This window comes from Bombus fervidus, chromosome 5 (genome assembly GCF_041682495.2).
Source record: "Bombus fervidus isolate BK054 chromosome 5, iyBomFerv1, whole genome shotgun sequence".
Classification (NCBI taxonomy): Eukaryota; Metazoa; Arthropoda; class Insecta; order Hymenoptera; family Apidae; genus Bombus; species Bombus fervidus.
The window spans coordinates 12,031,243-12,054,640 of NC_091521.1; the positions used below are offsets into that span (position 1 = coordinate 12,031,243).

The following is a 23,398-nucleotide window of genomic DNA, read 5'->3' on the forward strand; positions in this document are numbered from 1 at the left end:
AAAGCGTACGATATCCGGGAATATTATAATATCGCAACAATAATTGTTTTAATGGTGGAAGAGCTTTAAAGACTTCAAAGTCATTTTCTTTCGCTTTTTACGTGCTACGCTACATACATTCCTATCTTATCTTTTAACTACCACGATTATCACCTCTATCATTTCTCCTCTTTTTTTAATTGATCATTCATGTTGCAACAAGTACGAGATTATTAACAATAATTCGTAAAAGTCACTATATGTGGTACATAAGTTATATTTAAGAAAATTCTGGAAAACGTAAACGATATGACGAAAGAAATTAAGCATATCAAAAATAATAATATAAATTAAATTTGTAGTAAAAAATGGAGCCATATTGATCAACTCGATAAATTAAACTACAGAGAAAAATAATAATTACACGTATTATTTTTTTAAATTTAGTTTGCAATCTACAATTATTTGTACTATCTGCCTGTGACAAATAAATTCCTCAAAGTAAATCCGTTGTTCTTTTTAAATGAATACTAATTATGTATTTATGGATCCTACTATGTAAAAATGCAGTTGATCAATTCGATTTTTGAGGGGTCCAAATATTAAAAACATTTCTCGATTAAACGATTCAACATTAATATGATATTATCTACAAATTACCTGAATTATGTATGTACAAAATTGTCAAACATACAACTTTAATCAGTTAATAATTCTTTATCTTTAAACATAATTAAAAAGAAATCTATTTCTCGCACAATCTGCCTTCGAATTAGCTCGCATAATCAAGCCATTCGCGTGGCGTTGTTTTCCACGAAAATTTACAAAGGAACAGAGGAAATAAAGGACGACAACGATCTCGACTAAAAAATAGGAAATTTCGTACAGGTACACGCCACATATTTTTACCATGCACGCTTCGGGAGCACAATGTACTTTGGCCAGGAATAAAAGAGGAAATGTGTGTCTCCCTTTTTCTTTTTTCTTTCTTTCTTTTTTTAATTCCCTTTCCCAATTATACGCGCAAGCATACGAAATAGAAATCGGTTAATTAGCGTGAAAAATGCCCGGTAATACCGGCGCTGCTTTTAGCTTCGAGCCGGTGTACGAGAAATTTAGTAAACAAAAGAAGATTTAAGCATCTTCTGCGTCGCTCGAAACAATTTGGACCCCGCCGCATTTATGGAATAATTTCGGGGAATCGAGCCAAATTGTAGGATTAGCTCGAGTATCGTGTAATTTGGTATTTTCGTTGAATGCTGAACATATGAACAATAATGAATTTCTCTTTAATATTATTAGAGTTGTGATGGATCTCTGAAATTTATTTATTTTATTTTGTTATATAATGTAATTGATACGTGCTTGGACAATTTATTTCTCTCGAATAATCTTTGGACTTTTGTAGATTTAACCGTTTCTATTATAGCTAACAGTATCATAGAAAGTAGAAGATTTATAGATTTGTAGCATTGAAATATCTAAATTACGTAAAATCGAGATTAGAATAAAAATCGAATTTTTAATCGAATTTAAAATAAAACGTCAATCGAAAATACTATTCATAAATAGAGAAGGTGATAATAAAGAAGAAAAAGAAAACAATAGAAAAAGAAAAACGGTTCGAATAGGTACTCGCGAGCATAGGTATTGAAAAAAATTAAATTACTCGAATATTAAGTATTCAAGCATATAATAAATTTTCAAATATATAATTTTTTGAATGTTCGAATGTTCAGATATTTGAATATTTCAATGTCGAAATGTCTGAATCATGCGAACCTTTGAATATGCATCGAAATTCCAAAATTATCTAATTATTTAAATGTTATAAAGTTCCTGTTCAATATTAAATTTCTAAGCAATCGCTTCAAACCTCCTGATTATTTTTATAAAAAAATCCTGATTATATTTATAAAAAGTTTTAGACATTTTCACGTACCAACCAATTCGGAGGACGGAAAAATCAATTCAAAAGCTAATGGTTTTCTCGTCTTGAGTATCGTAGAGCGAAATGATGAACCTAACCAGAAGGGCCAAAGTAGTGATACTATATTTTTAAGTTAATAGCCGTATGAGAGAAGTTGATCGGTTTTCAGACCTAACCCATAAATCCGATCACAGGAACAGATTTATTTTGACTGGAGCACGTGACCCAACAAAAACGTTCGCACCCTTAATCTGTCTTCTTTATTCGAATCGAAAATGCAACACCTGCTTGCGACAGAACAGATGCATTTACCGCAACAGATTATCATTCGTTCATAAAGGGACCTGTCACCCAGCCGGATATAGAGTCACTTTATTACTTTTCATAATGTATTCCAGGGCACGAGCTTGTCTCCCCTCGTTTTTACGTATACCTACCCCTATTACTTAATTGTGAATCTGCTTGTTTCACTAATTGGTATTTACCTATGATTCGTTAGTTCATTCTTTTCGTAAAGTATTAAAAATTGTTATCGAGTTTCAATTTATTATTCGTATAGTTCATAGCAAATATTTTAGTTTTCACTGAAGATAATAATATTAGAAGATAACAGGTGGCCAAGATTTTCATCAAAATCGCACTATACACAAGTGTATGTTAATAAATATCCTCTTTTTCCAAAGGAATAATATATACCGTTAATTAAACAAACACCCAAAAATACGCAGAAATCCAAATTAATAAAAGGCCAAAATCAGACACAGCATCGTATCCGAACTGTACAATTTTTGATTTGAATGCGACTTTTCCGGGGTATTTCAGGTCGCTCAAGCCGAAGATCATTTTTCACGACAATGGACCGTTTTGAAAACTCGGTCTGTGAACAGTTAGTCGACACAGATCTTGTCTGTAGAAATTCGCGTAAGATCGTGATCGTACAGGGCGGTAAACGCAAGAACAAGAAGCCAAAAAATACTCCAAATGTCAAACTCTGCCAATGCCATATCACAGCCTTCTGATCGAACGCCTCGCAGCATCCGAAAAATAAAAAATAACCTAAACTTAATCGGATACTCACGACTCAAATGCATGCAACAGAGTAAGTGGATTAAGAGTACGAAATTTAAAAAAAAAGTATCGTCAAAATTCACGAGGACGTCACGCATCAACAGGCAAGCCGAAATTTGTCACGCTTTGTTTCCATGAAAAACGGCCCACATTTTCGGCTTGAGCGTATTCGCAATCCGCACATTAAACCAGAGTTCCAAAATTACATATCACAATACACGAAAAGATAGAATTGCCAAAATTTTATTTACATCCATTCAGCCGGCCACCCCACGATAAACCTATATCCCAAATATTATCTTCCTGGCAGCAAGAATCAGAATTCTAATTGCGTGGAGAGCCGCTAAATCGTCGTGGTATTAACTAAATCCGGGTCGATACAGGGAATCGTGCGATATAAATCGTCTGTGCCACCCAATGGTTTCGCGTACTAATATCGCTCATAATTTATAGCCGTGACCCTGCGTGTTTGTCGAATCGAAGGAGGGTCGTTAAGGCTGTCGTACGCTGGATAGAACCGCGAAAATCGTACGTTCGACGGTGACCTTCCCGTCCAGAAGCCATAAGTCAGCCGTTAAGCCATCGCAAACGATGATGACGCGCCTACCAAACTTGAAATAATGCGACGAATGGAGAGAAAAATATAATATGTGGTGTGTACGTGGCGCGCCTACTCTGTTTGCTAAATATTTGGGGATGACCAGGCGCGAAAGCAATAATCGTTTGGAGAAAATATTATCTGGTTCCGTCGTCGCGTTCACAAGGTGGGAGAACGATAATATTCGCGTGCCGTGGGTGGTGGCACGATTGTAATAATACGCGGTTATTGGGGAGAATTTGGAACTTTGTAATTTCAATCTATCGAGGATCGGATCTTTTCGGATCTTAAGAAAAATTTGTTTTATCAATTTACAGTAGAAAAATATGTTTCCCGATGTTCCTGTAAAGAAGACATAATATTCGATAACTTTAAGCTAATTTTGCTGGAACTAAACACGCTTCTTCCTTACAATTTGTAGTTAGGTAATAATTCGCAATATACATTGTTGCGTAAATACGATATTAAGAATTAAGGGTTCAAAATAATTTAATGAGAGTTTCGTAAGTAGATTTTTGAAGTACTAATTTTTCTGGTCCTTTGTAACGAACGTATGCAGATTTAACAGAGAAAAATTATAATAATTTCACTTTATATTTCTGGTTTATTTGGTAGATCAATTTTAATTTTTGTAAAGTTAATTAATACATATAGCTGTGAATTATAGTTGAGTAAATTGGTTAAAATCTATTACTTTGAATTTCACAGATCGATATATTTATGACGAAAGCAATACGACAAAAGGTAAACAGTTAAATAAATTATTAACAAATATTTAAAACCCCTGAAATGGCTACTCAACGACCGTAAAGATTCTGGACGATAAATGAACACGAACAAAAGATTAAAAAGGTTTGATAGGTAACAATCCTTTCGTCATAAGATACTATTATAACTAGAACCAAAGAACTAAAGAAGAAGGTATCTATCGCGTTTTACTGAAAATTATTTCGTACTGGTATTAAAGAATTCATCAAACAGAATTCGAGCGTTTCATAACAAAACCAAAGTTACCTTCGCCGATGTATTAAAAAAGAAAACAATAATTTCCATAAAGCTTAATCTTCGAAGGAACTAAATTTCCTCGCAATCGACGAGACACTACATCCCTTTTATCTCCGCTTATGAAAAACAATCGTAAATCAAAATTCATGCCAGATTAAATAAAATCAAATTAGACCAAACAATCTTCGGAAAGAAATATTGATCCGATTCCGGAGAGACCGAAATCCCGTTCTGTTCCCGGGAACTCGTTCCTATAAAAAGTCACGACAATGGCGGAACACTCAGTTTTCTTGGACTTTCCCTTGCTTGGTTGCTCTTGGGGTAGCGGATAAATGGCTACCTCGTTTCTTCTACACCCTTGAAGTTGATTGTATCACGGACCAGGGCTTGGAACGGGGGATAGGGGGTGAGGGATGGAAGAACTGTTGAAAGAAGGGACAAAGGAGCACCAAGCAAAGGACGCGAAAAACACTGGGAGATGAAGAAGACAACGTTGACTCGCTTGAAATTACGATACAGCCCCGGCTGGTCGCGTGTACACACGCCCACCAAACTTTCTCGTTACATTACGTTAATTGCGTATTTAAGCTTCTCCGATATTAAACTTAATTACATCGTATTATATTGCTCGCGTGGGGGGGAAACGATTCACCTTGAACGGGGATCATCCTCCCGGTGAAGCAAAGTACCCTTATTGTACAGTTGCTGCACTTGTTTTTACAATTACGCGATTGTTTCGCCAACTTGAGGGAAGTTCGTCAATGTATCTGCTATAATATCGTATTATTTTAAGGAAAGTTTAGATAGAACGAGAGAGAAAATAGTATTCGAGCGTCTTGTGTTTGAACGTTCAAATTTAAATCCGTCGTATTTGTGGTGAATCTTCGATTTTCGATTCTCTTTTCTCCTGTAGTTATTTCGCTGTTAAAAATATAAGGATGCTTTGGGTGGAAATTTTTGGTATCCACCTTTTTCCACTTAATAACTGTTTTAGTTTATAGTATTAATATACTTGAAGTCGTATTTCCTAATATTCTTTATACACCATAAACAGTATTAAACAGTACAACATTATAGAATTTTAGCTTGAACTATCGAAGCATCCTTAAAAATATATATTATAAATACAGTATTGGAGCGGTACGTCTTTTATACTTTATTCCACTTGTACCGTACAGACTAATTTAGGTTTCCTTATTGAAACAACGGACACTCCCTTTGATCATATTATTGCTTAAAAATTGTACGTGTTTTTCATTTAAATTACTTCAGAAATAGTCCATTGATTAGTCACGTCAAATAATTATAACCAGTTATATGTGTATTAGAAATAATTATAAAGCGTGATGTATAAAAAGATACATAATCATAAATATATACACAGGAAAATATAAATAAATATATGTTCGTTGCCTCGACTTACCTATCGAAAAATATTCCAGCTTCCACAACCACCATACCTCGATTTCCATCATCATCACACCCTTGTTTCATCGAATAAAATCCAGACACCCTGTAAACAGGTCCATCGCAATTATTCACATGGCTAGAGACAATACAGAACCAGGTAGCTGGAAAACAATATTTCTAACGCGTTCTGGAGCAAAATGGCGGGATATTTAACAGCAGCGCGCGAAGAACGCGCAACAACCAAATTATCATCTTTCCTGTCGCAGAATAAGGCGATTTGCGAAACCGGGCAAAGTGAACACCGACGAACCATTCTACGGCGACATTGTCTGCGTCTGTCGTCGCTTGTGTACGTAGCTTAACGCCCACAATATCGGGTTGCCGAGCGACCCGCCGGCTCTACGGGGAAAATTTAATTTCAGCTGACAACATCCTGTTTCGCTACACACTGTGCTCAGCATTCTACAAAATCGCATGCGAGACGATACGGACAGGATGGTAAGCAAGCCTTCGACGACGATGACTCCAGATTGGTTGTAGGTTTCACGATCGATGACCATTGCACATCGTTTTTGTTTCCTTCTTGATATCGAGTTTATAGTCTTCCTTTTTAGTTTTCGTTCTTTGGGAATATAACATTCAATAATTTTATTTCTATTCTCCTTCACGTTTGTATTATATCTCTTCGAGTATCTTCTTCTTTCGGAATATTTTATTCGTAAAAAGTGTGGAATATAAGGAAGAGAGTAGAATTATGTCAGATACTAAAACAAAATATTTTAAAGACTCTCTATATTTTAAGAAGGTCCATTTTAAGCCATACAAATCCGAGGAGAACGGCAGGTTTAAATTAAATTAATTGGATAATAAAAACGACCGGTTACCACGAAAGAAATGAGAGCGTTTGAGGAATTAAAATGTTTGATCGAATAACGCAAAAATAATTTATTTGCATCCATATTTCTGCATTTCTAATGCCATTTGTACTACCGAACTTCGGTAATCGTTAGAATACGAGCCAAAAGGCCGAAAACGACACTCTATAAAAACTAAGAATACCATTTCTCCATCATCGCCGCTTAAACGTAAACAATCTTATTATATTTCTCTGGTGACTTAACAAGACTCGCTAGTTCCTTCCGGTAACGAGTGCTTTACAATACCAAACAGTTTATCCGCAACAATTTTTCGACATGCCGGTCGTGTGCGGATGGTGTATCGCCGTGAAACACGGGGGCGAGTTGGGCATTTTCCAGCGGCAACGCCACCACCACTAAGCATCACCGGCTGCCGCCACCACCGTCGATCCTCCGACGAAAGCCACGACACGGCCTGTGCATACAAACGGTTCCACGGTTCGCCGTGAGCAAGCCTGGGCTGGCGTTCGAATGCGTGCAACTCGCACGAGTGGAAAATACCTCAGAAGCTGAGGATGGCTACAACCACTATTTGTTCTAGTCTAGTCTCGCTCGGATCGCGTAGCCACCCAATTTCCCCTACTCTATCTCTGGCAACCGATCCCTCGTCCTGTTCCAACACGCTTTGTCTCGCCTCTTCGTCTTTCCGTCTAACCCCCTTGAGTAACCCTCGCTCGGTGCACGACCCTTTCCTCATTTCCTCCTCTCCCTTTCTCGCCCTTTCTACCACCCTCCTCTCTTCCTCCACGCGCTGCCTCTCTCGCGTGTCCGTCATCCTCTGGTTACTCTTTTAGCCAGGTCCCTCTCTCACTCTCTCTCTCTCTCACTCTCTCTCACTCTCCTCCAACCCCGCGATCCACCCCAGTTTCACCAGTCGTCCCCCCTCTCCTTCCTCGTCTCATCCTCGCTGCTGTTCCGTTCGTTACTCGTTCCCCACTCGTCCCTACTAGTTTCGTGCGTCTATTTATCCACCTAGCGGTATGATATTACACCCCGGGGCACACTTTGGCATTCCCCCACGCAGCCACGTCGGCGGTGGCACCCCTGACGCACCCTCTGCTCGAGCCACGCCCAATCGTGGCCCACCGAACACCTCCCGTACAGCAGCCAGTCCATTGGCCCACGCTGACTTTGCGTCATCGCCACCCCGGTACTTGCACCGCGTGTTTCACGGATACGCCACCGCCACACAGCCGCCGCTACCGCTTGCTACCACCGCCGCCACCGCCGACGCCGTCGTCGCGCGCGCGACTCCACTTTGCCGGCTGATTGCGAGGGCATCGGCTCGCCGACAGAGACCGCCGAAAGGACCGAGGAAGAAAAGGAACAGGCTGGATATACCGGGAGAGTATCGAGAAAACGGGGCGAGGGCTAAAGGGAGCGGGGGAAAAAACGAGAGAGCGGACAAAGGGAAGTCGAAGGCGGAGGAAGAGAGCCGGAGAATGGCGTTGTGGAGCTCTGGTCGCTCTGGCGAAGAGGGTGTTGAAATTTAGGAGGCTTCATTTGGACCATTCTTTTACCGTCGCTGTATCGCGCGCCGTAGTTATTACGCTTATACTGAAATTTTTCCCTTTCTTTTTACGTTTTTCGTCTTTCTTTCCTTTTTGCTTTACGTTTCTTTCTTTTGTTTCTACCTCGTCTTCTCTTTTTAGGGTGGTCGCATTGGAACGAAGAGTTGCAGGCGGATGTTTCCAAAGACGAAGAGGTTAAGGGACTCTCTTGAATTGAGCGCGTTGATCGTGTGTAACCGAGAGCTTCTGTCTTCTCGCCTTCCGACTCGGAATCTGGGTTAAGAGTCTGACCTCGAGCCTCGATGGCTTTTGTCGAAGAAAGTGTTTTAACGCGCCACCGACCGCCCACGCTCTGCTCGCCTCTCACAAGTTTCGATTCGTTAAAGATGGAATAGCAACCCCGGTGGAATCGAGGCTTTTATGAGCGGAGTCTCGGAATATTTGTTTGTTCGACGCGTTTCGCTCGATTGTGCTCTCTTTTTTATGAATCGCAGCTTGCAAATTACATATCCATGAATTGGTTTAATTTTTCTCTTAGCAAACAAGACTCTCATCGTACAAGATCAATTTTTCACTGTTCCTATAATATAATGGATGTTGTATAAAATTATAATTAAATTTAATTATAATCGATCTTATACATAGAAATTAAGGTCAAGCGGAGTAACCCTACTTTAGTTCATTGTTTATCAAGAGATTCAGGTATTTAATAAATAGTACAATATTCCTGTCGTTTCCTACGTTTGGTGAAACCTTTGTATTTCTTCTGATATTACATTTAGCGGGATGCTGGATTACATAATCATGCATACTCATGATTATGTAATATATTATACTTTAATGTGCTTACTTTAATATATACTTTAATATACTTATATATACATGCACTTTCCAAAAATCTTATTTCATCCATATTAACTCCGTACTATTCTCTAGAAATTTTCTATAAACTTATGTATTCGCAGCTAAATAACATTGCAATAATAGAGATTAAGGTATATATTTCTCCTCGCTCTTTTATCAAAAAGAAGATAAGCTATTTCTCCCTTAGACGATACTAAAAAACGGCAGAAGCACCAGCAGAAAATTATACGACCGTTTAAAACGTTGAGGAGCCGAGAGTAGAAGAACTCTGCGCCTACGAAAATCAAAAGCGTACTTGGGCCGCACATCCACGAACGTAACGAGCCACTCTTCGACTTATCTTACCGAAGACACACGGTTTTTCTAACGGATAACAACGGGGAGCCGTTGTTCCCTGTGCGTTATGCAGGAAGCAGCAGCTTTGATCAGTATGGTAATGCATCGGCCCCATGAAAAAGCTCTGAAATTGCGACTCGTTGCGAGCGTTGGATGAGGAGGAGGCGAACCAGAGAAGAAGGACGAGATTTAGGGTGAACAGTTGAGCCTCGAAAGGCCTAATCGTCCCGGCAGCCTCTTTGTACGCAAAGTTAATAACGTGTATTTATGTATTTGCCACGTTTAATTGCCTGTGCGGCTATTACATTCGCTCTGAAATGCTCGCTCCCGCCTTGAATACACCGCAGAGGGTAGTATTAAGTACTTGCTCGAGTGTTCAGCGAGTCTGGCAATGACACGAGACCTTCGTGTACTGTACAGACCGGTTACTGTTCTACCATTCCTCTTAAACTTGTTAAATATCGATACTTTAAAATCTCCACATAATTTTCCTTCTTTTGTGATCAGTAACTTTTTTTTTTTTAATGAATGACGAATATCCTATTTGTAACTATGGATTTGAATTAGGTCTATCAATTAGATTCTACCTTAATATTGCCATTAAACTTGTCAAGTAATAGTGCTTTAAGGCCCCCTTGCAATTTCTTTTTCATAATCAGGACATTTATTTCTTGTTTGGACCAGATATGGTTGCAGTTACTGTTGACTTGTTTTGGTAATCTGAATTGTTGAAAAAAAGAGAGAGGAACAAATAGTATATATTATGTTTGTAACAATAAATTCTGGTCTAAAATGGCCAGTTTTTCTACTATTCCTATTAAAGTTATTAAATATTGATAATTCTATTTGTTTTTTTTTTTTTAATTAAAAAGTTAATTTTTCAAAGCATTAACATTTTTTTGTCTAGTAACGACCACCTTTTCTATTGCAAATAACAAGTTCAGTTTTTGGATTTATGTATGTATGTGCATGTTATTCAGTATACTGTAAATATACTATATAAATAGTATTACCATGAAATTGTTATTGGAAATTACAATGTAATATTCTGCTGTTGCCTCAATAAATATTCAAATCGTTAGCTCTCGGTAGAGTACAGTATTATATTGAAGAATTATTGTTTCAGTGGATGGATAAATTAATATCCACCAATAATCTATTTGATTTGTTTAGAATGCGTAAATATAAATGTTATCGTTGAAGAATTACTGCTATAAATTAATTTATCTCCAACTTAATTGCAATATTGTTATCAAATTTTAATCGAAATATTTCCTTTTTCATGTATCTAGGTGCAATTCATCTGTAGAAAAATCAAATATAAGCGCCATTTTGAATTACGATTTCAAAACAAAAAGAGGTATTCGGCGAAATACAAATAAAATATAAAACAGAATTTCGCTAAAGTATTTTCAATATTTCAAAAAATACCTTTCCTTCGCGCTTTTAAGTTGTATACGGATTGAACCTATAAATTAATTTATAGGTTGCGAACAAACTAACTGAAAGACTTGGCGCGTAAATCACGGTGGCCATATTTAAAATCTTTTTACAAAATTAAATTCCTCTTATAGTCTACATTAAATACATTTTATTATGTTCATCTTCCATATTTCATTTCTCTTTCGTAATTTGTCACTAATATTGATAATACACCAGTGTCATGATATGTTTGTCATTATATTGAATATAAAATTTAGATAACAACTTACTTTAAATTCTTTCTTCATTAAAAGAATTTTCATCAAAAGAATTCTACTGCAAATGAATTTGGAACACAGCATACAATTCTAACTTTTGATTTAATACATCACTGTTACTTCAGCATCATTCTATATTCTATCAGACTTTATCCACTATTTTCATACGATTTTTACCATGTGTTCCATCACGAACAAATTGTAGAGAGGCTATCAAAATTAATAGTACAGTAAGCGCTATCTAGTGACAAATTTGGGAAACAAAATTGCTGCAAGCGCTTTAAATATGGCGCTCCCCTTGGCACAGTATTAATTATCTTTGGTATTATGAATTCCTCTAACCTTATTGAAAGTCGTTTATTAATTCATTAGGTAATAGCTGATATTATACTAGTCATCATGTTCCTAACAATAAAAAATAAATGAAGAATATTCTTTTATCGTTTCATACAAATTGAGACATGACAAGTATATTATAAAAAATAACTCGAATACTAGTATATTTTATAGAATTAAATAACGAATAGAATAATATTTTACGAAAATGTCTATACTGAGGGCTGTGTTATTTAAACATATTAATTATTCAAAATGTTCAAGGTATCATTCATGTTTTGTAATAAATGTTTCATACAATAAATTGTAATAATTTTAAATTTGTATTCAATCATTATAACTATTTTTGTTACAGGGATTCCTTATTATTTTTATCGAAACAAAAGGACAAACCTTTTAATCTAGCAAAACGAAAATTTAACAGTGGTATCAAAGAGACTGTAAAAAATGACAATAGTGAATTAAAAAATTTTTCAACAATTTTAAAATTTGGTTCAGGTGGTTTAGGTAGTATTGTATTAACATGCATGATAAAGTGCCATACTTCTGCTGTTGAAGGCAAAACGCCTAAAATTTCGGAAAATATTACAAAAGATAATAAAGAATTGACTTTGAAATGGGGAAAGTTTTTAGAATATTTGTATCCATATTTTTGGCAATTATTGATAGCTTTGTCAGTAAGTATCTATGTACAATACACATGCAAATGTGCATTTTATATTTCTGTATACTTATGTAACTGTTAACTTTAACTTTTAGAGTGCAATGGTTGTTGCTGTATTAAATATTTGGATACCACAACATGTGGGACATGTTATAAACATATTAACAAAAATCTGTCGAACCAAAGGAGAAGATAGCTTGAAAACTGTGCTATTACAATTGACAGAACCTGCACTTGCATTAGCACGTATGTATGTTGCACAAGTATGTAAATATTTATCTGGAAAAAAGTATATTTTTTATACTATTTATAAAATAATTTAAATTGAGAAATTATAGGAAATCTCTTACTCTTAGGCACTTTTTACCTTTGTATATATTTATATGCTTTCACACGTGGGAGAAAGAATAGCTATGAATTTAAAGAAAGACGTATTTAAATCAATTATAATGCAAGACATCACGTTCTTTGATAAGAATCGTAGTGGTGAAATAGTAAGTCGATTAACCAGTGATATTCAAGACTTTAAAAGTACCTTTAAAATTTGTATATCACAAGGCTTAAGAAGCACCACGCAAATGATTGGGTGCATAGTTTCTATAATAGGGATTTCACCACAATTGACTGCAGCTACAGTGTTATCTTTGCCTACCATAATTCTTATTGGTACATTGCTTGGAAGAGGTTTAAGAAAATTATCTATAGAGGCACAGAATCAACTTGCTAAATCTGCAGATGTTTGTGAAGAAGCCATACAAAATATTAGAACGGTAATATCATGTATGATAATGATAAATTGTTTTAAATAATTTATAGCATATTATTTTTATAGGTGAAAGCATTTTCAGCCGAAGAAAAAGAGATAGAAATGTTCTGTAAAGAAACTATATTAGGAGCTGCATTATATGAAAAATTAGGTTTGGGAATTGCTTTGTTCCAAGGAGGGACAAATCTATTTCTCAATGGTATCTTACTTTGTACTTTATATTTTGGTGGACATTTAATGTCTACTGGGCAATTATCTCCAGGAGATTTAATGGCGTTTTTAATGGCCACACAAACTATACAAAAATCTTTATCTCAATTATCATTGTTATTTGGATCATATGTTAGAGGTGTTAGTGCTGGTGCTAGAGTTTTTGAGGTATATATACAATTTTGTTTTATATCAATACAATGAAAAGTATTCTTTATTTTATTTTAATCCAATCCCTTATTATAGTATCTAGAAATGCCACCATCACATCAGATGATTAATGGAGAAGTTATTACAGACCAATCCCTGGCAGGAAATATCACGTTTAAAGACGTGGAATTTAGCTATCCTACTCGTCAAGATCACATTATTTTAAAGAATTTTAACTTACACATTCCTGCTGGGAAAACAGTAGCTATCGTTGGTTCTAGCGGCAATGGAAAATCAACGATAGCTGCCTTGTTAGAAAGGTACTTGGATTATCTTAGATTCAAAAAATTTTTTCATATAAAATTTGATTATCAATTAGTCTACCAAATAATATAAAATACTAATAATATAAAATATTTCAGATTTTATGACATTAATAATGGCTCAATTACAATTGATGGTAAAGACTTAAGATCGCTCAATGCTAGTTACCTCCGAGGTAACGTTCTAGGGTATATAAATCAAGAACCTATTTTATTTGCCACTAGTATTATGGAAAATATACGGTATGGAAAGCCGGATGCTACAGATGAAGATGTAAATACTGTTAAAATTAGAGGTTTATTAAAGTTATACTTCTACAGAAAAATTATTATTAAATATTCTTAGGTCATTGAAGCTGCAAAAGAAGCAAATGCTCATGAATTTATTATGAATTTTCCGAGTAAGTACGATACGCAAGTAGGAGAAAGGGGAGCGCAACTTTCCGGCGGACAAAAGCAACGTATTGCTATCGCAAGAGCTTTATTAAAAAGACCTTCCATTTTGATCTTAGACGAAGCTACAAGGTAAGAATCACAGACAACAGTTATTGTAATAACTCTATATATTTGAACTGATTGTTCTAATTTTATACAATAACCTTTAGTGCGTTAGATTATGAAAGTGAACGAATTGTACAGAAAGCGCTAGACAATGTTACTCAAGGAAGAACAGTCGTAGTAATCGCTCACAGATTAAGCACGATTAAAAATGCTGACATTATTGTTGTATTGCAGCGAGGAGTAATCACGGAAGTACGCATTCCAATACAAAATTCCAGACATGACATTGAATTAAGTTAATATATTTATTTTCACATCTTATTTTCAGATGGGTACACATACAGAATTAATTAAAAAGAAAGGCTTATATTACACTTTAGTAAACGAACAAGAAAAAGTTAATGCATAATATTAATGAAACTCTAAATCATAATACAATTTCTGAAATATTTATTTTGGAATAATAGGAATAATATTTGAAGACGTTGTATGAACTACCTCCGATTCTAATATATACATACACGCTTAAATATATATAATTTATATTTTCAAATATTTATAATTTTTTATCTTCATCTTTATACCTGCCATATTATTTATATTTTATATTTTTATATTTATATTTTTAATTTAATATATAAATGCAATTTTTTAAATAAAAATTCACTAATATATTTTATGTTATCCTTAGTGATGTAACACATTTAAAATTTTTGTCAAGCATTGCTTAATCTTATCAATGATATAGTATATCGCTGACGGCATGTGTATATCTTCCGGTGTAGTTGCTGATTCTTTTTGTGCAACATTATTACACGCGTCCTCCTTATCTATTATCTGAGAATGTTTATGAGATGATTTCGAATGTTTCTTCATTGCTCTAGAATCAGGCTTTTCGGTTATTACATTTGAAAATGTTTCTTCAGTATTAATTTCAGGTGTTGCTCGATCATTTTGTAATACAGATTCTCCATTTGTGCTGATCAAGCTTGTTGGATCAGTGGTTATCATTCTATTTAAATCGTAATTTGATGATTCACCGGATCCATATTTAATGGGTATTTCTTCATTACTTCCTTTATTATTATGTTCTGGATTTTCCTTTGTAGCTGTAATTATTTCATTTACGACAGGTGTAGTAGGTGGATCATGTAAAATGAATTCTTCTGACCTACTTGTTTCTAACAATGGTTCATTTGCCTCTGTTCCTGTATTTGTTTCCCTAGGTACTGTCATATTAGATATTAGAGCATCAGGTAAGATAGCTGAAGTAGTACCAATAGTTTCAGTTCCAATAGTTGGCTCTTTAGTAAATTCTTCTGTTACAGTACGTTCAACTTCCAGAATAGGTTCCTCAGGACCTTCTGTTTCCGAAAATGATTCAGTTGGAATTATGTACGTAACTACGTGTTCTTGTGGTTTTGTAGTATCAGGGGCTATCGAATTGGTTAATATATTATTATATTCTTTCTCTAAACTAGGATTTTCAGTAGCAGAAGTTCCAACAGGTGATTTGTCTAAAATTACTTCTGTTACTTCATTCGGTTCTGTATCAATAAGGGTTGTCGAATCCCTCAAAACTGATGGTTCAGTGTTAATATTTTCAATTTCAGGAATCGGCAATTCAGGATTTTCAGTAGTAGGATTTACAACCGGTAATTCGTTTAAAACTACTTCTGTTACCGGTTCCTTTTCCGGTTCTGTATTGATAAGGGTTGTTGGAGCAGGTAGAATTGTTGGTTCAGTGTTAATATTTTCAATTTCAGGAATCGGTAATTCAGGATTTTCAGTGGTTGGAATCCCAACTGGTGATTCGTCTGAAATTACTTCTGTTACCGGTTCCTTTTCCGGTTCTGTATTGATAAGGGTTGTTGCATCAGTTAAAACTGTTGGTTCAGTGTTAATATTTTCAATTTCAGGAATCGGTAATTCAGGATTTTCAGTGGTTGGAATCCCAACTGGTGATTCGTCTGAAATTACTTTTGTTGCCGGTTGCTCTTCCGGTTCTGTATTAATAAGGGTTGTTGGATCAGGTAGAATTGTTGGTTCAGTGTTAATATTTTCAATTTCAGGAATCGGTAATTCAGGATTTTCAGTAGTAGGATTTACAACCGGTAATTCGTTTAAAACTACTTCTGTTACCGGTTCCTTTTCTGGTTCTGTATTGATAAGGGTTGTTGGATCGGGTAGAATTGTTGGTTCAGTATTAATATTGTCAATTTCAGGAATAGGTAATTCAGGATTTTCAGTAGTAGGAATTCCAACAGATGATTCGTCTGAAATTACTTCTGTTACCGGTTCCTCTTCCGGTTCTGTATCAATAAGCGTTGTTGGATCAGTTAAAACTGATGGTCCAGTGTTAATATTTTCAATTTCAGGAATCGGTAATTCAGGGTTTTCAGTGGTTGGAATCCCAACTGGTGATTCGTCTGAAATTACTTTTGTTGCCGGTTGCTCTTCCGGTTCTGTATTAATAAGGGTTGTTGGATCAGGTAGAATTGTTGGTTCAGTGTTAATATTTTCAATTTCAGGAATCGGTAATTCAGGATTTTCAGTAGTAGGATTTACAACCGGTAATTCGTTTAAATCTGCATCTTTTGCTGGTTCCTCTTCCGGTTCTGTATTGATAAGGGTTGTTGGATCAGGTAGAATTGTTGGTTCAGTGTTAATATTTTCAATTTCAGGAATCGGTAATTCAGGATTTTCAGTAGTAGGATTTACAACCGGTAATTCGTTTAAAACTACTTCTGTTACCGGTTCCTTTTCTGGTTCTGTATTGATAAGGGTTGTTGGATCGGGTAGAATTGTTGGTTCAGTATTAATATTGTCAATTTCAGGAATAGGTAATTCAGGATTTTCAGTAGTAGGAATTCCAACTGATGATTCGTCTGAAATTACTTCTGTTACCGGTTCCTCTTCCGGTTCTGTATCAATAAGCGTTGTTGGATCAGTTAAAACTGATGGTCCAGTGTTAATATTTTCAATCTCAGGAATCGGTAATTCAGGGTTTTCAGTGGTTGGAATCCCAACTGGTGATTCGTCTGAAATTACTTTTGTTGCCGGTTGCTCTTCCGGTTCTGTATTAATAAGGGTTGTTGGATCAGGTAGAATTGTTGGTTCAGTGTTAATATTTTCAATTTCAGGAATCGGCAATTCAGGATTTTCAGTAGTAGGATTTACAACCGGTAATTCGTTTAAAACTACTTCTGTTACCGGTTCCTTTTCTGGTTCTGTATTGATAAGGGTTGTTGGATCGGGTAGAATTGTTGGTTCAGTATTAATATTGTCAATTTCAGGAATAGGTAATTCAGGATTTTCAGTAGTAGGAATTCCAACTGATGATTCGTCTGAAATTACTTCTGTCACCGGTTCCTCTTCCGGTTCTGTATCAATAAGCGTTGTTGGATCAGTTAAAACTGATGGTCCAGTGTTAATATTTTCAATCTCAGGAATCGGTAATTCAGGATTTTCAGTAGTAGGATTTACAACCGGTAATTCGTTTAAAACTGCTTCTTTTGCTGGTTCCACTTCCGGTTCTGTATCAATAAGCGTTGTTGGATCAGTTAAAACTGATGGTCCAGTGTTAATATTTTCAATCTCAGGAATCGGTAATTCAGGATTTTCAGTAGTAGGATTTACAACCGGTAATTCGTTTAAAACTGCTTCTTTTGCTGGTTCCTCTTCCGGTTCTGTATTGATAAGGGTTGTTGAATCAGTTAAAATTGTTGGTTCAGTGTTAATATTTCCAATTTCAGTAATAGGTAATGCAGAATTTTCATTAGATGAAATCCCAACTGGTGATTCGTCTGAAATTACTTTTGTTGCCGGTTGCTCTTCCGGTTCTGTATTGATAAGGGTTGTTGGATCAGGTAGTATGGTCGGTTCAGTGTTAATATTTTCAATTCCTGGAATCGATAATTCGGGATTTTCAGTAGTAGGATTTACAACCGGTAATTCGTTTAAAACTACATCTGTTACCGGTTCTGTATTTATTAGGGTGGTTGCATCGGATAAAATTGTTGGTTCAGTGTTAATATTTTCAATTTCAGGAATAGGTAATTCATGATTTTCTGTAGTAGGCATTCCAAGTGGAGATTGGTCTGAAATTACTTCTGTTACCCGTTCCTCTTCCGGTTCTGTATCAATAAGGGTTGTTGGATCAGTTAAAACTGTTGGTTCCGTGTTAATATTGTCAATTTTAGGCTTCGGTAATTCAGGATTTTCAGTGGTTGGATTTCCAACCGGTGATTCATTTAAAACCACTTCCTTTGCTGGTTCCTCTTCCGGTTCTGTATTTATAAGGGTGGTTGGATCAGGTAGAATTGTTTGTTCAGTGTTAATATTTTCAATTTCAGGAATCGGCAATTCAGGATTTTCAGTAGTAGGATTTACAACCGGTAATTCGTTTAAAACTACTTCTGTTACCGGTTCGTTTTCCGGTTCTGTATTGATAAGGGTTGTTGGAGCAGGTAGAATTGTTGGTTCAGTGTTAATATTTTCAATTTCAGGAATCGGTAATTCAGGATTTTCAGTAGTAGGATTTACAACCGGTAATTCGTTTGAAACTACTTCTGTTACCGGTTCCTTTTCCGGTTCTGTATTGATAAGGGTTGTTGGATCAGTTAGAATTGTTGGTTCAGTATTAATATTGTCAATTTCAGGAATAGGTAATTCATGATTTTCAGTAGTAGGAATTCCAACTGGTAATTCGTCTGAAATTACTTCTGTTACCCGTTCCTCTTCCGGTTCTGTATCAATAAGCGTTGTTGGATCAGTTAAAACTGATGGTCCAGTGTTAATATTTTCAATTTCAGGAATCGGTAATTCAGGGTTTTCAGTGGTTGGAATTCCAACTGGTGATTCGTCTGAAATTACTTTTGTTGCCGGTTGCTCTTCCGGTTCTGTATTGATAAGGGTTGTTGGATCAGTTAGAATTGTTGGTTCAGTGTTAATATTTTCAAATTCAGGAATCGGTAATTCAGGATTTTCAGTAGTGGGATTTACAACCGGTAATTCGTTTAAAACTACTTCTGTTACCGGTTCTTCTTCCGGTTCTGTATTAATAATCGTTGTTGGATCACCTACAATTATTTCTTCAGTGTTAATGTTTTCAGTTTCAGTAGTTGATTCTTCGCTCAAATTTTCTGGTGCTTTATATTGATCTGCCAAATTAGGATCTTCAGAAATAGGAATTTGCACGGATGGTTGAATTGGAATTATTGCTGTAACCGGTAATTCTTTCGCTTCTACATTATTAAGGATTGTAGGATCTTCTGAAATTGTTGGCGCAATGTTCGTGCTTTCGTTTTCAGTAACTGGCTTTTCGCTGGATTCTTCTTGTATACTATGTTCGTTTTTTAAATTAGGTTCTTCAGTAGGTATTTGTACGGGCGATTCAGTTGGAATTATTTCTGCAATCGGTTGCTCCTCTGGTTGTACTGGACTAGGAGCTGTAACATCCTCTATAATTGTTGGTAGAGTGTTTTCAGCTCCACCAATTGATTCTTCGTTAAATGCTTTTGTTGTGCTATGTTGGTTTTGTAATCTGGGATCATTAATAGGAATTTCCAAGGGTGTTTTGTTTGTATCTAGGTTTGTAACCGGTTCGTTATTTCTGGGGCTTGTAGGATCGGCTAAAGTTATTGGTTCAGTGTCGATGTTTCTGATCCCAAACATTGGCTCTTGGTTAAATTCTTCTGTAGTACTATATTGTTTCCCCAAACTAGGATTCTCAGAACCAGGAATCTTTTCTCGCTCTATATTTTCTAACGTTGATGGATCATCTAAAATTGTTGGTGCAGCTCTATCTTGGTCATCAGGTGATTGCTCCTTAGGATCGTCCGTTATAATTCTTGTATGATCATTTTCAAATGGTCCTGCTACAGTCCTAGATCCTAATTCTTTATTCCCATTTACTTCGTCGGGCAAATTAAATTCAGTCGGATACGTGTTTTCTACTGCAATTGTTGTATACGTGGCAGTTATAGGTATCGCGAAATCTCCAGTGTTTGTAAAACGTGACTTTTCCAAAGCACGTTCCGTCGTCGTTACAATATCATTACTATCACCTGATCGCGTGAGTTCAGATACGAATGGTTCGGTGTAAGAAGTAGTTATCAACTTAATTTCATCATCATTATCGGACGTTGAATTAGTTGTAGTGTCTTCTTCATTCGTAAATATCGTCTCACAAGTTACCGATCTTCCCTTTGTCGGAAATACAGCTTCCTTTAATGCCACATTTTCTTTCTTTCCATCCCATGGATGATCTCTACACGAGGGTAATGATGCTGGTCCACGACAAGTACTGGATGGTTTACACATTTCAGTTTCTGTGTCATAAGCCATATTTTTTGGACACGTGTAGAAATTTTTGTTCATTTTCTTACCATGCGTCGAGCAAGTATAAAACAAACCACAGTTATCTGGAACCGGAAATGAGCCGGTTTTTAGGCAATCGAGATGTTGAACAGAATCAAAAATATCGGAATTTTGTCCGTTGGTAGCAGAAATTTGCTTGTCACGAGGTACCAAGATACATTTTTGTAGATGGCTTTCGAAATGTCGGTTTTGGGGACACTGGGCCAAAATGGTTTTGTTCTGTCTGCAAATGTAGTAGTATCTTGGATTTGTGCAGTGTGATTTTAATAGATTCGACCCACAAGATATTTTGTTATTTACATAAAGTGCTTTTCCGCCACCGATTACACTCATACAATTGCCCTTGTCTACGTCGAAATATTGGTTGATCCTGCATGGTGGATGCTTAGATTTTAAAGTCCTGGCATATCTGTGTGTCTCATAATTTGTGATATCTGTGGCATCAACATCCTGTAGATAATTAGAGGTTCATTTATGAGATTGTATATCTAAAATATGATTAAACTGACGATTTGCGATTTTACAATGACGGAAGTAATCTTTACATAGTTTGATTAAGAAGAGATGAATTTTATAATTATGAAATCTGTTTTCTTTAAATCGTGACGTTATTGACGTTTTTTGAATAAAAAATTGTAAAAATTTGAGAGAAAGCTGTTTAAATATCTAAGTTAAACGAAACAGTCTATATTTGTTAAATATTTAATTTGTTTAATAAAAATAACTATATTTAATTAAAAGAATTATTATGTCAAATTTATTATTGCAAAGGTATATAAAATTTATTTTATATTACTCAGAAAAAATAAAAAAGAAACAGCTTGTAAATTCTGTCCTATCTAATGTCAAAATACACAAAATTATAATAATAAAGTAATGAAAGACTTACATCTAATCTGCTCACTGGTTGACTAACTACGATTAGAGTCACAAATTGGAATAGTAAAACTAGTATAAAACTCTTCATATTCGATAGTCACATTAATCGAAGTGAAGGTTTTTTTTACTTATTTGATCCGTGAGAATACTTTTTACACTCGATGCCGAAAGTTGTCTGTCCATCAAGGTAACGTGTTTCAGCACTTTTATATCAAAAACGTGCTGGATGATAATTAAGCTGCGATAATTGCAATTATCGGGAACGTCATTTTACACAATATACAAGTGCGTGATCAAGTTTACACGTTGTTCTTCACATAAGTTTGCTTAATTAACTGTGATTAAATTACGTCGGTAGGCACGTTTCGTAAATTAGGTAAGCATTAATACTTCTGATATTCAAGATGATAACAATAACGACGAATATAAAAGAATGCAATGATCGTAAACTTAGAAATATTTAATAGAGGAAGAAAGGAACACTTCCAGATAAAAACAAATATTTATTACACGAACATACTGGCAATAGGTAATAAGTCAGTAACAAATCTGTATATACAATGTTTCGTTGAAATACATATCTACAAAACAATTATCTTCTGTTTGTTCATTAAAATAGCATACACAGTAATTTTTTCCCTGTATGCTGATATAGGACTCGATTCTAGGATTGTATATCGTTGTTTGTGATTAAAATAGGGGCTGTAGAACTTTTAGACTGATCAATCGTTATCTTCTGTATGAGGAAAAATCATTCAACATTCGTATTGTGGCACTCTGTATGTAAAGTTATTACTTGTCACAATATGAATTCCTGCACCATAATATGGTATCACATAATGCGAACCATCCGCGGGTCCCACGATTTGTGTTGCAATAAGTATTATATCAGCAAATTGGCCAAGAAAGAGGAATCCCAAAGTACTTAACTTAAGAAAGCCCAATGCTGGATACCCAAGATAAAATCTATCTGCCCCGAACATTCCAAGAAATATAGAGAGTAACAATGATGTCTCGAATGAATATCCATTTCTGTAAATATAAATATAAAAAACAACTTTATTTATTATATGTATATGTTTTTACATTAAATATTAAATATAATCTTCAGTATCATGTTTGTAAACACATTTTCAATATTACAAATATTAGCAAATTCTATTTGAAACATTAATATAGTAAACAAATGATATTATATATACTTACGTCCATTTACAAGGAATATCTTTCTTGAATGTATTATTTTTTGTTTCTGTACAAATGAGGCCATCCGCAGCCAGACATAACACTGAGAACAAAACAATGAATATGTAATTTGAACTTCCATGTACGCAAAATTAGAAAAGGTAATAAATTTATCTATCTATGAACGAAGAAAACAAAAAAAAATTTTAAATGATTAACAATTATAAAATGCACGTTTTCAAACTTGGAGTATATCTGACATATAGGTTATGTCGAACTTTTCTTCCTTTTCAGAGCAATAAGAAGAAAAACGCAATAAAATTTATCTACCTTTGGCTTTATTTTCCTTCGTGCAACCTTTGGGTTGTTGCGTTTTCGGATCTATGAAATCATAATCGGGATGAGGACAGATATATTGTCCCATTCGTAGGTTACTGCAGTCGATTTCATACGTGTAATCAACACCATTGCTCAGCGGTATCGAGAGAAGAAGCAAAAAGAGTCCGCTAAGGTATTGCATCAGGTGGAACATGCCGTTTCATTTTATAACAATTACTATAAATACCACACTCTGTCACTGTATCTACTGTCTCCCGCAAGTTCGCAATATCCTGTACATGTTTGTATTTTGAACGCACTGGCATTAAAACGACTTCCCTCTGGCGCCAACTGCTTGGAATGTTTA

General features: G+C 35.4%; 3 protein-coding genes across 4 annotated transcripts; 1 reads left to right on the plus strand and 2 right to left on the minus strand.

Moving 5' to 3' along the window:
* The first annotated feature begins 11,600 nt into the window (after positions 1-11,600).
* Positions 11,601-14,821, plus strand: LOC139987813 (mitochondrial potassium channel ATP-binding subunit). Its single transcript, XM_072004528.1, has 10 exons — positions 11,601-11,918; positions 12,010-12,331; positions 12,414-12,581; positions 12,675-13,088; positions 13,151-13,462; positions 13,541-13,764; positions 13,867-14,041; positions 14,114-14,292; positions 14,373-14,520; positions 14,597-14,821. Exons 1-10 carry the CDS (start codon positions 11,863-11,865, stop codon positions 14,675-14,677), a joined length of 2,079 nt encoding a protein of 692 aa, XP_071860629.1. The 5' UTR covers positions 11,601-11,862; the 3' UTR covers positions 14,678-14,821.
* On the minus strand, positions 14,684-21,862 carry LOC139987810 (uncharacterized). 2 transcript variants are annotated; one of them, XM_072004523.1, is made up of 3 exons: positions 21,539-21,862; positions 15,444-21,099; positions 14,684-15,377 (listed from the first exon to the last, which is right to left on the minus strand). In XM_072004523.1, exons 1-3 carry the CDS (start codon positions 21,614-21,616, stop codon positions 14,956-14,958), a joined length of 6,156 nt encoding a protein of 2,051 aa, XP_071860624.1. In that variant the 5' UTR covers positions 21,617-21,862; the 3' UTR covers positions 14,684-14,955. The 2 variants fall into 2 exon arrangements, with proteins under 2 accessions (XP_071860624.1, XP_071860623.1); XM_072004522.1 differs by having other exon boundaries at positions 14,684-21,099.
* Positions 21,863-22,011: 149 nt separating this feature from the next.
* Bisc (TM2 domain-containing protein 1 biscotti) lies at positions 22,012-23,375 on the minus strand. The gene is made up of 3 exons (XM_072004530.1): positions 23,044-23,375; positions 22,735-22,816; positions 22,012-22,560 (listed from the first exon to the last, which is right to left on the minus strand). Exons 1-3 carry the CDS (start codon positions 23,243-23,245, stop codon positions 22,284-22,286), a joined length of 561 nt encoding a protein of 186 aa, XP_071860631.1. The 5' UTR covers positions 23,246-23,375; the 3' UTR covers positions 22,012-22,283.
* Between the last annotated feature and the right edge of the window lie 23 nt (positions 23,376-23,398).